At 44.8% G+C, this 14617-nt stretch overlaps 1 protein-coding gene across 1 annotated transcript; it reads left to right on the top strand.

Moving 5' to 3' along the window:
* The first annotated feature begins 5265 nt into the window (after positions 1-5265).
* LOC133904746 (PHD finger protein ALFIN-LIKE 8-like) lies at positions 5266-9456 on the top strand. The gene is made up of 5 exons (XM_062346269.1): positions 5266-5524; positions 5609-5641; positions 6943-7171; positions 8615-8741; positions 8839-9456. The coding sequence occupies exons 1-5, from the start codon at positions 5416-5418 to the stop codon at positions 9121-9123; spliced, it is 783 nt and encodes a 260-aa protein (XP_062202253.1). The 5' UTR covers positions 5266-5415; the 3' UTR covers positions 9124-9456.
* Positions 9457-14617: the final 5161 nt, after the last annotated feature.

Raw genomic sequence — 14617 nt, 5'->3', positions numbered from 1 at the left:
CTTTCCAACAGGATGGGTCCCATGTCCAAATTCTTTCTGAGTCAACAGGAATCATCGAAACAAGTGGACGTCCAGAATCTGTCAGGGTGCTGCACCACCATCTTTTGGCCCGTTGGGCCGTGTAACGTGTTGGAGTCCATTAGGGATGCGTCCAGGGGTCCTTGGCTGACCCTAGTCTCTTATATACAGTAGCCGCCACCCCAATTAGGGTTGGGTTTTGCATAGATATTGATCTACACACAAATTGTGAGATTTTCGCTCTTGTTCCGGACCGACTAGGCCGCCGCAAGTGTTTGTGGAACCCCAACTTCGAGTGCTTGAATTCTATTCGCAATATTTCAGATTGCATCTTCTACATTCTTGCTTGTGTTCTCAATACGCTTGCAGGGATTGAGCCTTCTTGGCGAGGTCAACCACACGACACGGTTGATAACCAACGGAGCTGTGGTGTAGTGATTGCAAGGGAGACGATCTGTTCGGGTCGAAGCCTTTGGATCATCAACGTTGAGTTCTCCACCTACCGACTTATCGCTACCTATCAGAAGATCAGGCCAACAATCCCATCAGAGCGAGTGGCTGCAGGGGAGGTGGTCGTGACGAGGGCGACGTCGGCGCGGCAGTCGTCGGGGACCCCGAGCGCCTCTGCAGAGAGGCCTCGCAGGGGACCCAGCCCCTGGCCACCTTCTGGCCAGGCCCCGGAACCCCTCCCGGAGGTGCTGGGAAGTGCCCGGGAGGTCATCGGGGGGCTTGAAATGGCCGTGGCGGCAGAGCGGACGGAGCTCGAGAAGGAGCGTGTCGCCCTGGTTCACAAGAGGGGCCGGCTGGAGGAGGCCCAAAAACTTTTGGAGACCCGTATCGCCTCGGCCTGCGCGTCTTACGAGAAGTCTATGCGCGAGGTGGCCGAGGAGCGGGAAGCGCTGGAGGAGACACGCGACGAGGCCTTCGCTGCTATAAATGCTCTGGGAATGCCTCTATGAGAATCTCTTCTGTTATAAGGATTTCTGTCTAAGTCTAGAGCTTCGTGTGTCTCGTTCTTCGTTAGCTTGTCTCATTATTCTTCAACTCGTGAGACTTGGTCGACCTCTTCTTCTCCGGGGAGCCCGCCCCTTCTTATACCCCGTCGGGGCAGCCTAGCGTGCCCAGAAAGGAGGGCGTGAGTTCCAAGGCGCTATAAATGAAAAGCAACCATCATGGGCTGTAACTTGATGTTACGGGGGGGGGGGGGTTGAAAACGCGCCCCCATCCGGTCTTGTCATCATCATCCCACTTTTTAGCGGGTGTAGCAGGGAGGTCCCACCGAGCAACCTCGCGTGCCCGCCCGGCCAGAGCAATCCTGACACAGCAGGGCGGCAGGCGATATGCCTCAAGCCCTGCGACGATATCCCGAGGCGCGTCGGATGACGCGCAATGGGACCCGCCGCATTAAATGTCCCCACGCCTCCCTGCCAGGCGATGGTAGGCAAAGACAGGGACTGATAGCAGGCGCGGGGGAGTGGTTAGAAGTGATAGGCCACGTTCCCTCTTAAATGCAGCATCGGGCCTCTCACCAATTAACACCTCACCGCTGAGCCCTTGTGGGGTCCACCGGCAAGGGGCTTCTCAAGTCCTCGGGGAACTCTGGGTGCTCGGGGACTACTGTTCATAGCCCCAAGCACTCTCTCCCGGATATGTCATTTCTCGGTCCTCGGGGAACTCGGGCACTCATGGACCACTGTTCATGGCCCCGAGCGCTCTCTCCCGGAACTGTGTCTGCTCGGGTCATCGGGGAACTCGGGTGCTCAGGGACCACTGTTCATGGCCCCGAGCGCCCTCTCCCAGAACTTGTACTTCTCAGGTCCTCGGGTTACTCGGGTACTCAGGGACCACTGTTCATGGCCCCGAGCACCGTCTCCTGGAACCTTGTCTTCTAGGACCTCGGGGAAAAGTCCCTGAGGGAAGACGCCACGTGGCATCCTGTTGTCCTGACCTCGGGACTCGGGGACCCCTGGTTCCCATGTCACCGACACCAACCTACGTGACGAATAGGCAAAGACCGCTCCAGCATCTTGAAGGCATAAGCCACTGTGCTGGACAGGCATTCCGTCCGCCATCTTTAAGGTCTCGCTAACCTACGTGGCTAATAGGCAAAGTCCGCTCTAGCATCTTGAAGGCATAAGCCTCCATACTGGACAGGCACTCCGTCCGTTATCTTTAAGGTCTAGCTAACCTACGTGGTAGATAGGCAAAGACCGCTCTAGCATCTTGAAGGCATAAGTCTCCGTGCTGGACAGATATTTCGTTCGTCATTTGGGCCTAGCAAACCTAAAATATCAGATAGGCAAAGACCACTCTGGCATCTTGAAGGTAGTGCCTTCACACCGGACAGGCATAACACCCCCCGTCATTTCTAAGGCCAGGCCGCCCTAGGCATGGTGAGGGGATAAAAACACCAACAAAACTGAGTCTATCACCCGACCCTTCCGATACCCCTCAAAGTCTCGCACACCGTGGCCCCAGACAACCACAAGATGCGAAGGGGCTGGGACAAGCAACACAGGCGAAACGTCAGCGGAATCAATCATCAAAAAGGACGAGAAAAAAGAACATACAAAAGTCTTTTTATACAGTTAACCGCTGTACATCGAATCTATGCCCAGCAAACTGGCTAGCCTACTACGCCCCCCTTACCACTATGGGAAGATGAGGGTGCCCGACCGCCACTCCTCCCGGACACACCACGGGACCTGAAGAGTCGTCCACGACAACTGCGCATGAGAGGCCGACGCAAGCCCCCTCCATCAAAGGGGACTCGACCCTGACAAGACAAAAAATCCACCGGGAAGGGATACGAGTCGAAGACCGAGAGGTCCAGCTCCTCCCCCTGCCCCGCCAACGAGGCCTCCGCAGCCTGTGCCTCCTGCACCTTCACCTCACCCAAGGTAGACTCGAGAATTTCCGAAGGCACCCTTCCGTCAGAACCCCAGGGAAGGACGAAGCGCTGTAAGAAGCGCGAGCCGGCAACCTCCCGGGCCGTTCGGGCCGCACACCAGTCATCTCTTGCAGTAAAGCATACATCCGGAGCGGACGTTGGGGGATCCTCCGGCTTAACCTTAATCAAAACATCGGCAGCCACCTGCGGGTCAACACGCCCATCGGAATTACGGGGCATAACAAAGTGACTCCGCCGACGAACGAACAGAGTAGCCCCCGATGCACCAGACGCACTCGATCCCTCCCCGAAGGCACTATCCAAGGTACGGATGAGGCCTCCTCCGGCCTCGGGCCGCCATACCTATACACGCCGAGCAGACTCCGGTTAAAACTCAAAGGCTCAAACGTCCCAGAGACAACACAGGTAAAACACAGGAAGACATCCGCGGTTTTCATCAAATAAAGGCAAGGTTATATACATAAAGCAGAAGGAGGCGGTCAACATACTAGAACCCAGCCCCCTCCCTGGGAAAGAAAAGAAAACAAAGGCAGCCGTGATAGAGCTACACCCCCGGGGCATCCACGCTTGGCTCCGGAGGGGCATTAATGCCAGAGAAAACTCCTCCAAAGGGTCGCGAAGCAACCATAGACTCCGAGCGAAGCACCAGGCCTCCCAACAAAGAACTGAGGCGAAGGCCCCCTGAGGCACCCAGAGCCCCCTGACTGGCCATGAAACACAACGTCACGTTCCGGGCATGTTTCACCCATACACCGCGACGGAAGCTCTCCAAGGCTGCGCCAATCTCCACCGAAGGTGCCTCTGGCTGGAAGGCCTCAACCACGGAGTCCGACACCTACCGCTCCAGTGCTTCGAAGGGACCAACCCCCGCCGAGTGCAGCAAGGTCAGCTGAAGTGCAGCAGCCACGTGCTCGTTTTCCAGCAGCCCTAAGCTCTGGAGGATCCCGCCATGCCGGAGCCATCATGGCAAGGTAAAAACAGACACGATTGTACCGCTCCCAACTCCGTGCCATGGCCACCCGCCGCTTCCACTCCGCGATAGTAGGGGGCCCAGGATCACCTCCACGATCTTCGTCGCACGCTCCAGCGGGAGGCAGCTCTTTGAAAGAAAAAAGACGGCTCACATCGGCAGATCGAGAACCCAACTACAAAGGGAACTCACCAGCACTGACGGGTGGACCGGAATACACCTTCGACCACTCTTCCGCACCTTGCTCAAAAACGCAGTTCCAGCCCGTTTGGAGGGGCCGGCTCACTGAGCTTTATGCGATATCCTTGTACTAAGATAGGAACATGGGTCGATGAAAGCAGCAGAACATCTGATGTTATGCTATGATGTGGGGTGCTTACCGTTAGAGATATTGCTATCCTGTTGGAATTGTTTGAAATAAAACATCGGTGATATATTATGGTTTAGACGTTAGTGGTACTTCGTCTCATTGTCTTGCATATGTCAACATCTTGTAGCGAGAACCTAGGAGATGTCATTTATACAATTTCACTACTGTTGTGACTGCGTAATGCCGAGATATAAGCAAGTAGAATTATTTCTCGAAATCTGACCACACCCACATTGGATGATGTTGTAACGAATCTAAACGAATGAATATTCAATAAATTGATCCCTTTATAGCATTATATTGGGCACTATTTTGAAACTGTTGCAGCGCATGAGCATATTACTATTTCTACAACATCATCCACTATGGGTGAACATAATGTTGCCTACTATTTAATCGAATATGTTCCCTCAAATGGGCCTAGGATTTTTTCATTAAATTCCTTGAATTAACTACGATACAAGAATTGGTGGAAAGATGAAGGCAACACTATGTTCAAGCTAATCTTAAGGTTGTCGGGTCGTAGGAGATGCTGGTGGCGCAACTGGAGGCATAAACAAAAACACTAGGTTGGTATTTGATCGAGCAACAAAGCACACCTGCAGAGTTAAAATATTGGTAAATTTAGTGTTTTTTTTCTGATCATATACAATTTATTATATGAACTACTTAATGATTTGGTTTTTATTGAACACTACTTGTTTCTTCCTTTGAAGCATCATATTCAATGCGTAAGATTTTATTGTTCATTGTTAATGTTATTTGAACATTATGTTTTTGTTATATGCACATAAAGACGTGATCCTTATGGAATATTTTCTTACTGTAGAATGATTTCTCGCATAATCGTTATGCTTCAATTTATTACCCGTAAATTTTTTTTAACTCCTATTACAACATACGACCATTTAACTAGTCTAAAATAAAATATTATTAACGGAGGGAGGGAGTATGCAATGGTGAAGTCCGTGTTTGTGTTTGGTCTCAACTCTCAAAAGTCTTAAAACTCACCCTCTTTGGTTCCCCTCTGCTTTTGCTTCGAATTCCAATCGACTCCTCGCCCTCGCAACCCCGAGCGGCACCTCCCCTCCCAAAACCCTAGCCCCCTCCCTCCCGAGCGCAGCTCCCCCCCCCCCCCCCGGGCCAATGGACGCCGGTGGCTTCATGGGACCGCCGCCGGTCCCCCGCACAGCGGAGGACGTCTTCCGTGACTTCCGCGCGCGGCGGGCCGGCCTGATCAGGGCCCTCACCACCGGTAAGCTCACCTTGCCTCGCCTTACCTACCCCGCTGGCTCCGTTGGGGTTTCCGAGTTCTGACTGGTTCTCGCTGGTGCTGTAGATGTGGAGAAGTTCTACGTGATGTGCGACCCAGGTGAGCTTGCTCTGCTCCCCCGATTCGATTCGATTTGGCTCGGTTCGTTTGGGCCGGGGATTTCTAGGGTTTTGGGTGGGCTTGCTTGTTTTGCTGGAACAGTTTAGAGTATGTTTGCTTTGAAATCGATGGCATCTCCTCCCAAAAACTGATTTTAGGGATCTATTTCGCTTATTTGCGAGTTTTAATCCTCAATCTGGGGAGTCTCTGTGCCAAGTTTTGGGTTCCGATGTGTCCTGGGGTACTATTTTCCGTGGAATTTCTGCTCGATTCTTGTGCGTGCTGCGCTTTGCGCTCGACTCCGTGAGGGTGCTGTTCATCTGGTGGGAGGGAAAGCAGAAAGGTAGACGGCGGAATCCTTATCTTCTGACAATTGGTCGACCGAACGGCCGGCCTGTCAGCAGAAAAAGATGTGCGGCTGTCCATTTACTGTTATGCTCCTGGACAATGACTTCTCCTGCAATCTTCTAGGGGCATTTTCGGGATATCTTGTTTCTGAGCGAGCGAGTGATGTGAGGTAATGGGGGTGTCAGGATAACATTGTTATTCTTTCTAGGCACCTAAATTCTTGCAGATGTTATAATTGAGTTTGGGGGTGTGTGCAATGCAAAGGTACAAACACTTTGTCACTGCATCTTTTCCATGTTTTACTCCACATTTTGCCACTTGTTTGACACCACTTTTAAGATAATTGGTTACTGATGCAAAATAGGAAATGCTCTAGTCACTGATAATTTTGGATAGGAACAGAAAAATTATGTTTTCTAAACTTACATTTATGAAAAAAAATTCACAGATGCATTATTACAAACTTGCACCACAAGTAAATTCTCGTGACTATTAAATGCTTAACTCAGGAAAAGATGTTCTCTAAAAAAATCAAAATGATAACTTAATGTGCTTACTGCGGTGTGTCATTTGCAATGCAAGATGGGTTGCTCAAGTTTGGTGGGAGAGACAAACAAATCCCCATACAATGGCCTCCTTGTTAGTTGAGATGGGGCTGATTTCTTCGTATCATTGTGTTATTAAAGGATCATCAGGCCATTTGTTACATGTATTTGGTTATACAGTCTGCTCTTTTGTGTTCCCTTTTTCTTGTTTCATGGAGTACTCAGTTTCAAATGGATGAATCAGTCAGACATACACCCCTTTTCGTCCTATTTGTTTGTGGCCACAGAGTTTCAGCTTTAAAGTATCTTAATCCAATTTCTTCTTTTTAAGTGAACTGTTTGAGGTCTAGAGCTTGAAAAGGACCACGAACTACTAATTTGAGAAATTATCTCTTTTTTTCGGTTCAGAGAAGGAGAACCTGTGTCTGTATGGACTTCCCAATGAGACATGGGAGGTGAATTTGCCTGCAGAGGAGGTCCCTCCTGAACTCCCAGAGCCAGCTCTGGGAATTAATTTTGCTCGGGATGGGATGAACGAAAAAGATTGGTTGGCACTTGTTGCAGTGCATAGTGATTCCTGGCTATTGTCCGTTGCATTTTATTTTGGAGCAAGGTTTGGGTTTGACAAGGAATCCAGGTATTTCATTTGTACTTTCCATAAGAATTCTGCTCGATATTTTTCTGGCTGCTTCATTTCAGTGTAAGTTTCATATAGTTCGCAAAACAATGGTTTCAGTAATGAGTATTCTTTTTCGTGACCAAACTATAATGCAATAGAAACAGAACTATTGTAAATTTTTTTCTAAAATCATCTAGTAAGCACCATTTATGTCAAGTATGAAAATAATAATCATCAATCAATTCAATGGATTACAAAAAAAAGTAGCAGAAGAAATATAATCTAATACAACAATGAAAAAATATATCCACTAGATAGGGTGATTTGCATATATATATATACCACTAGGGAATTCTGCTTTTGTACGTTTGTCACTGCAATCAACACTCCAGTGTCATTCTATTGGTGGGAATTGGCGTTTATTTACCACTCTGATAAGAATCAGCAGCCAGTGGGTTTGACCTGGGCTGAATGACCATTTTTAACCCTCCTACCAATAAAAGGAAAATTGAGCAGTTGCTGGTCACCAATTAGACCTTGAAACTCCTATGCACTATCCATGGTGTGGCCACTAGCTCAGCCCTGTTCATGCCGTGTCCAAGGCTGCCCATGATGCCACAGCTGTGCTGATCAACCACTCATGTGTTTTCAGCCTACCATATTGCCACCACCCTCCCATATCTGCTCACATTGCTAACGACATTTGTGGCCCAGTTGCACTAGCAAGTGAGCTGCGGCTTGCAGCTATAGAGCAGGGTGGAGCATGAGAAGTAGATAGTGTCAGTGTGCACTGCTGGTTATTTTCAAAATATGATTTACCTGTGCCATTTCATTGAATTAATTAGTTAACACCAATCTGTTGGCATCAAATTTACTTGTGTTGCCTTTTACTCCCTCCGTCTCAAAATAGATGATGTTTTAGCCTCTTCTACAATGTTCAAAATATATGGCGTTATACAATTTTGAGGTAACTTTAGTCCAAGTTTCCAGTCTTACGCCTCAATTAAGCAACTTACTTTCCAATGCAAGTCTTATTTCCCATGCATTGAATGGTATTAATAGTGGGTAAGATGGTTATCTTATCTTTCATCTTAATACTTGTGCTCAATCTGAAACATCATCTATTTTGAGACGGAAGGAGTAGTTTAGATAACCATAACTGGTATACTGGAGACTGGAGTGTTTTGATTGGTTTGGCTTAGGACTATTTCTTGATGTGCCATGACTTTGATGCACACTGTAAGCTTTGCAACACAAGTTCTTTGCTTCTTCTCTCACCATATTATGGCAAATCATATCTAGAGGTTATATTTATTTATATATCTTTGTTGAGAAGTGCTTATCTCCATACATCTACCGAACTCCATACTATAGATTTTCATCAAAACTATGCGGGGACAAAAGTTCCTTTGTATAATTAGTTGTTTGACTTTGAATTGCTTTCTGGTGGTTGCCTTGCAGAAGACGGCTTTTCAACATGATCAATAACCTTCCCACCATATATGAGGTTGTCACAGGTACTGCCAAGAAAGAGCCCAAAGAAAAAACTCCAAAGAGCAACAGTAAAAGTAACAAATCTGGCTCGAAGGTACAAAATTTTCCATTACATTGTGACATTGCTTTACCTGAGAATCAGCCAGCTAAGTCCATGATTCTCTTTTGACACTAAATATTTGAAAACGCAGCCCTCACGCCAACCAGAACCCAACTCAAGGGGCGCGAAGATGCCACCTCCAAAGGATGAGGAAGAGAGTGAAGGGGAGGAAGGGGAACAGCAGGAAGATCATGAGAGTGCGCTGTGCGGTGCGTGTGGTCAAAATTATGGACAAGACGAGTTCTGGATCTGCTGCGACTTATGTGAGAAATGGTTCCACGGTAAGTGCGTAAAGATCACTCCAGCCAAGGCGGAGCACATCAAGCAATACAAGTGCCCCTCGTGTAGCACAAGCAGCAAGAGAGCCAAAGCATGAGTCTAGGAGATTTGATGGCTGATGCTCCAAGAACTAAGGAGCGCTGACAGTGTTGTAAAGAAACAACCATTGGGGATGTAGCGCTGATTAGCTGTTGCACCAAGTTATCTCTCTCAGGTTAGGACAAGTATAAGATTTGAATACCTCGTTTTGGTATTGTTGGTGGTTGGTGCTTGAGGATGCCTCCAGTTGTAGAGTCAGTAGTTCCAACTACTGACTAACCGTAGTGTGTGTGACCTCAAGCCCTAATGCTCTGTACTCTACTGGATTGTCTGCTTTAGATTCCAACTGTGTAATGTGTGACCATGCAGGAATTAAGTTAAGTTCTTGTCATTTCCTGAGTGCGTTCTTCATCGACTATACATAGAATCTAACAGAAAAGGGCCAGGACCAAACGGTTTCCTGTCATGCATGATTTAGAGATTTGCAAATTTTGGTGAAACCTGTGAAGTTGCAATAGTCTTGCCTGCTTGTTGCCTCTGATAAGTGGTTTTAACATCTGTGATGCGCCTGTGTTTCTCTTTGTAGTCTTCGACCCTTCTGATCGGTCGTTTCGTACTTGGAATAGAGAACTGATGGATGCTCCCGCTAGTCGGTGACGTTTCAAAATTTGTGGTTCATTCAAGGTTTACATCTCCTGTACTATAATGGTATGTGTAGATTTGTGTGGGAAAAATATTACTGCCATAATTTAGACATAAAATGTAGTAGAATTTGACTGTCCAAGTTGCGTCGATGTTTGAAATGCCATTTTTTTTTTTACTTGACGAACATATGCAAGTAGTGATGAAATTCGAAGGCCTCAAGAAAAAGTGGGCCGGCGATTTTAGATCCAGGCCGGGTCTGGAATTTTCCCTATTAATTTTCAGTTTCCTGGAGCAAAACTAGAAAAACATGTTTTGCATGGAAAATAATGAAAAGAAAAACTGGGTCGAATCTTTATGAACTAACCAGCCCATGCTCATGCAAGCGAGTTCCATTGCGAAAAAGAGGAGCAGCTCTGTTCTTTTTCTCCTTAAGCACAGAACTAAACTATAGTACTCCATAAACTGCCAGATCTTGTACCGTAAGACTGGATGCACACATTTCTTCTTCTTTTTTTCAAAAAACCAGACTGGATGCAAAAACATAATCTGATAATTGCACCATCCAATCAATCAATAGGAAGGGACTGAGACACGATGCGAAAGTTCTGTTGTGAAAGCTCTAACTTTTAGAGTCCCATCAGATTTTAAGATTATAAGTTAAAATAAAGCAGTTTAGACTTTTTTTAAATTTAAAATAAGAATAAAATGGCTCACTCAAATATTCTTAATATACCTATGACTTCAACTTTACAAATTTCTAAAACTAAAAATACCTAACTCTAAGAATTATTAGAGTTAGAGCTTTACTAAACATGCTCTTAGTACCTCTGAAGTAGAGTACAAATCCATATCTTCCGCATGATCGAACTCTTCAAGAATGTGGTCCTCCAATGCCCCTTGTTTCAAACAAAATGTAAAGTTGAACAGCGGGCCAGAAAAAGGCTCTGCGTCTCCTGGTCCATTGTCCCCACGCTTCACATGCCATGCCTGAATTATTAGTGCTAGTGGCACAGCAGCATTCCATCATTCATCGAGATAGCCTGACAGGCAAGTGAAAGGGTTGGCAGTTTAGACATCATTAAGGGTGAACAAAGGAATAGAAAACAGAGCAATCGGTAAAAACACAACACAGGAAAACCATATGAATGCCATTGCAAAACAGAGGAAAGGAAAAACACATTAAGTGAGTAGGAAGAGGTGCTTGTGTTTGGAACGCAGGAATACATTATCCAAAGAATAGGTAAATCCAACATAAAAATTCGGAATATTTATCCACCGTTGATTAAGTATGCTTTAGATCGGTAAAAAAATCTACTCCACAGTACACCTAAGTAATAGGCTGTTTGGATTGAGACCCAGCACGCCTGGCCAATCTGTCAACACGCCAATTCTTTGGCGAAGGACTCAGTCGTCGCGGAATCAGCCACACGTGACCGCTAAATTACAAATGATGTGAGCGTGTTTGTTAGGCCATTTTCAGTAGATATTTAAAAATTTATCCTTATAATACTATTATAGTATTCTCTTACACTATTACAATACTCTTTATTTTTTTCTATCTGCAGCAGTTACACTATTTTCTACCTTCTATTATTCTTCTCATCCATCCGGACCAACAGTCAATCTCTATAAAGAATATTTGTGGTTGTTACAGTGTTTTACAAAATTTGGAGTACCCGATTATCTCCTTAACACTGTAGCACTGAATACCGCATCTGCTAGAAGCGCAAATTCGAGTGGTACAGTATTTTTTGCGGGACACTGTAGCAGTGGAAACCAAACCTACTGGAGATAGCCTTAGAGGGAGACACGAGCACCAAACCAAGCAGTAGCCCTCGTGAGCGTGGGCGCACACCGACGGGGTACCAAACGGGAAAGAAATTTTATGAGGTCAGGTCCTTCATATAGACCTACGTAGCGCCACGATATGTGCCCCCGCGTGCATAGGCACGCACACGCACTGTGCAATCGTGCGTACACGGCGCGAATGAGGGTTTCACCAGGGTTCTACGTGTGGGCCTCATAAAATTTCTTTCTTACCAAACGTGCCCCTAAAAGCACTTTCCCCGTTCTTCCTTACCTTTTCTTCCATATCATTCCCATGTTGCTTCATTGAGCACATCTCTCTGACAAATCGAGGTCATGGACATCCACATCTCGTGAGCACTGGGGCACCCGATGGAGATCGATGCTCCTGTCCTCCATGGCGGATGAGGAAAATTTGATTTCAGTTTTGGTTCATGTTTCCATTCCTCCAAATCGTACTGGTATAGGAAACTTTCCAGAGAAAAGGAATGGACGAATCCTCCGTTCCAAACGCTGTTACAGTAGCTGAAGCACATAATCCTGAATCCTTTGAAATTCCTCCAATCCAAACGGGCCCTAAAAAGATTGGCAAAGGACCAAGGAGGAGATGGAAATCCTGCTTGCATTGTGAAAATTTCTGCTGCTGGATTTCCCGCCTTCAAATGCTTGTTTGAATTGAAGACTGTGCTTGTGCATGGTACTGCCATTATTCCTGCCCGTGCGATCCGCGTGAATGGCGATGCGGCGCGAGGGATCCACATGGTTCAAACAACTCCGCCTTCTAGAGAGAGAGAGAGATGGCAATAGCTGCAACAAGAGAAGGCCATGATGGTGAGAGCGAGGACTTTTTTGAGATAGATAGATAGAGAAGGCGTCAATTGGAGTGATCGGGATGGTAATGAATATGAGAGGCAAAGAAGAGAAAAAAGAAGTCTCATGAAAACCACCTTGTTGGTGGAAGCTTAGAACCCCTAAAAAAATATCTAGAAGTTATGAACAATTCTAAAAAGATTCACAAGGATATGATATTATACAACCACGGTGACATTCAATTTCATCGTAAGATATGAAACTGACAAACAATATCTATAGTGATGAAATAGTAAACATCTGAAGTGCGGTTTTCACCGGATATTTAGCCAAAAAAGGGAGGAGAGGGAGTTAAGGTCTTATGGGACCGGTGGGTCGAAATCTTGCTATGATAAAGACGCGCAAACCTTTTGTGTGGAAAAAAAAAATCTTGCTACGATGAATGATGAGTATACGAGATTTCTCAAAGAAATGACGAGTTGGAGTTGTTAGGTTCCTACGTACCTACCGTTGTAGGTACTCTATTTTGAGATGCTCCCTTACTCAGGCGCATGCATGCTTTCTTTGTTACCGAACGGTGCGTCATGCAATGAAATCAATAGCTTCAAGAATTAGAGCGATGGTAGGGGTCAAACACTGTAGCTACTGTTTATGTGAGCTATGCTTATGTGTACATGTATATATATATATATGGATACAGATATGTATATGTATATATGTATATATGTATCTATATATTTACATGTATAATATATTTTTTTAGAAAATTCTAGAAAAATAGCAAAAGGTATAATAGTTATATTGATAAATTGGTTGAAATAATCTAAAATACACAGAAAAATATCTAAAACTCAAAAAAAATATGAAACAAATTTTGTTAGGTTCGTATTACTGTCGTCTACATATTAAAATTATGTGGATGAATAAAAATAATACTGATTTCTCCATAATTAAATGAATGTGTTAAATATTAATAAATTCATAAATAAATATTGAGATGCTCAAAATTGGTGAACCTAATTTTTTTAGTCTTCTTTTATCATGTTCTGTGAAAAAAAACGGACGCGGTGTAGGCGTGCGAATCCGCCTAGTTTATCTTGATCATGGTGAGCCACCTTGAGATCTGGAATTGTCCTTGACGGCATCTTCAGTTCAAGTGATGTGACTTGTGAGTACCAATTCTTTTCTCACAAAGGAAGGAAAAAAAACATCTGAGTTATTATGTTTTTCATTTCAATCTTTGCAAAATTGACATGTTGATTAACGATTATTTTATTATATTTTCGTGTCTTGACATACTGTATGTATCATTTGTTTTTGTGCTTTCATATATCTTTGTTTTCTTATGGTTTAATATTTTATTTATGGGAAAAGAAGCCGCCAAAATCATTATTGGTTTTTCAAATGATAGAATTGCCTGAATTTCAAAAGGGAACCAATGCTCCAATTAGTAATTAAGTACTCTACAACAAATTATGATAATGCACATAAGATTTGTTTTGAGTTTTCTCTTTTTACTACTTACAGAAAAATATTTACAAACAAGCTCTTGCTCGGTTGGTAGAGGGGCCGTGGAGAACCGAAATTGTTAAAATGCACGCACACTCAAGATATTTAGCTCGCAATTTTTTTTTTCATTAGCTGTCCGAAGGCCAAAACAGGAAAGCCCTCTCCCATTTCTCCCTTCCTAATCTCTCTGTCGCGAGTGCTTCGAGCCCGAACCGTCGCCGAGCGCACACCACACCTCAGTCTGACCAGGCATCTCTGCCGGAGTGCTTCAAACCCTAGCTTTTTCATGTTTTTGTTTTTTTTTCAATTTTTCAAGTTGAAACCTGTTGACGTGAAATTTCTTGGAATTGAAACTTTTTGAGTTGGAATTTTTTTTTACTTGAAACTTTTGAGTTGGAATTTTTTGGACTTGAAATGCAAGGGAAGGAGCAGGAATTCTATAAGACCATCTTCAAATTTCTCTTCAGGGTTTAGAATCTCTTCACAACGGGATTTTCGTTCTCTTTAGCGTTTCAACGGTTTCTTTTCACAGTTCCTATCACGAAGAGATTCTTAAAGTCATTCCATTCAGGACGGGATTATATCTCTTTTCACTTCACGAATCCTCTCGAAGTAAAACTATTGAAGATAAGAGTAAATAAAGAAAATAGTAATTAAAAAATAATCGGGAAGAAAAAAAATAAAAAGAATATAGTTGAAGTTAATCTAACGGAAAGGGGGAGTGGATTGCTCCTGCCAAACATAAAACTACTTATTAAGATAGATTATGCGCGGCCGACACA

This window comes from Phragmites australis, chromosome 22, assembly GCF_958298935.1.
Source record: "Phragmites australis chromosome 22, lpPhrAust1.1, whole genome shotgun sequence".
Taxonomy (NCBI): Eukaryota; Viridiplantae; Streptophyta; class Magnoliopsida; order Poales; family Poaceae; genus Phragmites; species Phragmites australis.
This window is presented reverse-complemented; position numbering and strand designations above follow the sequence as displayed.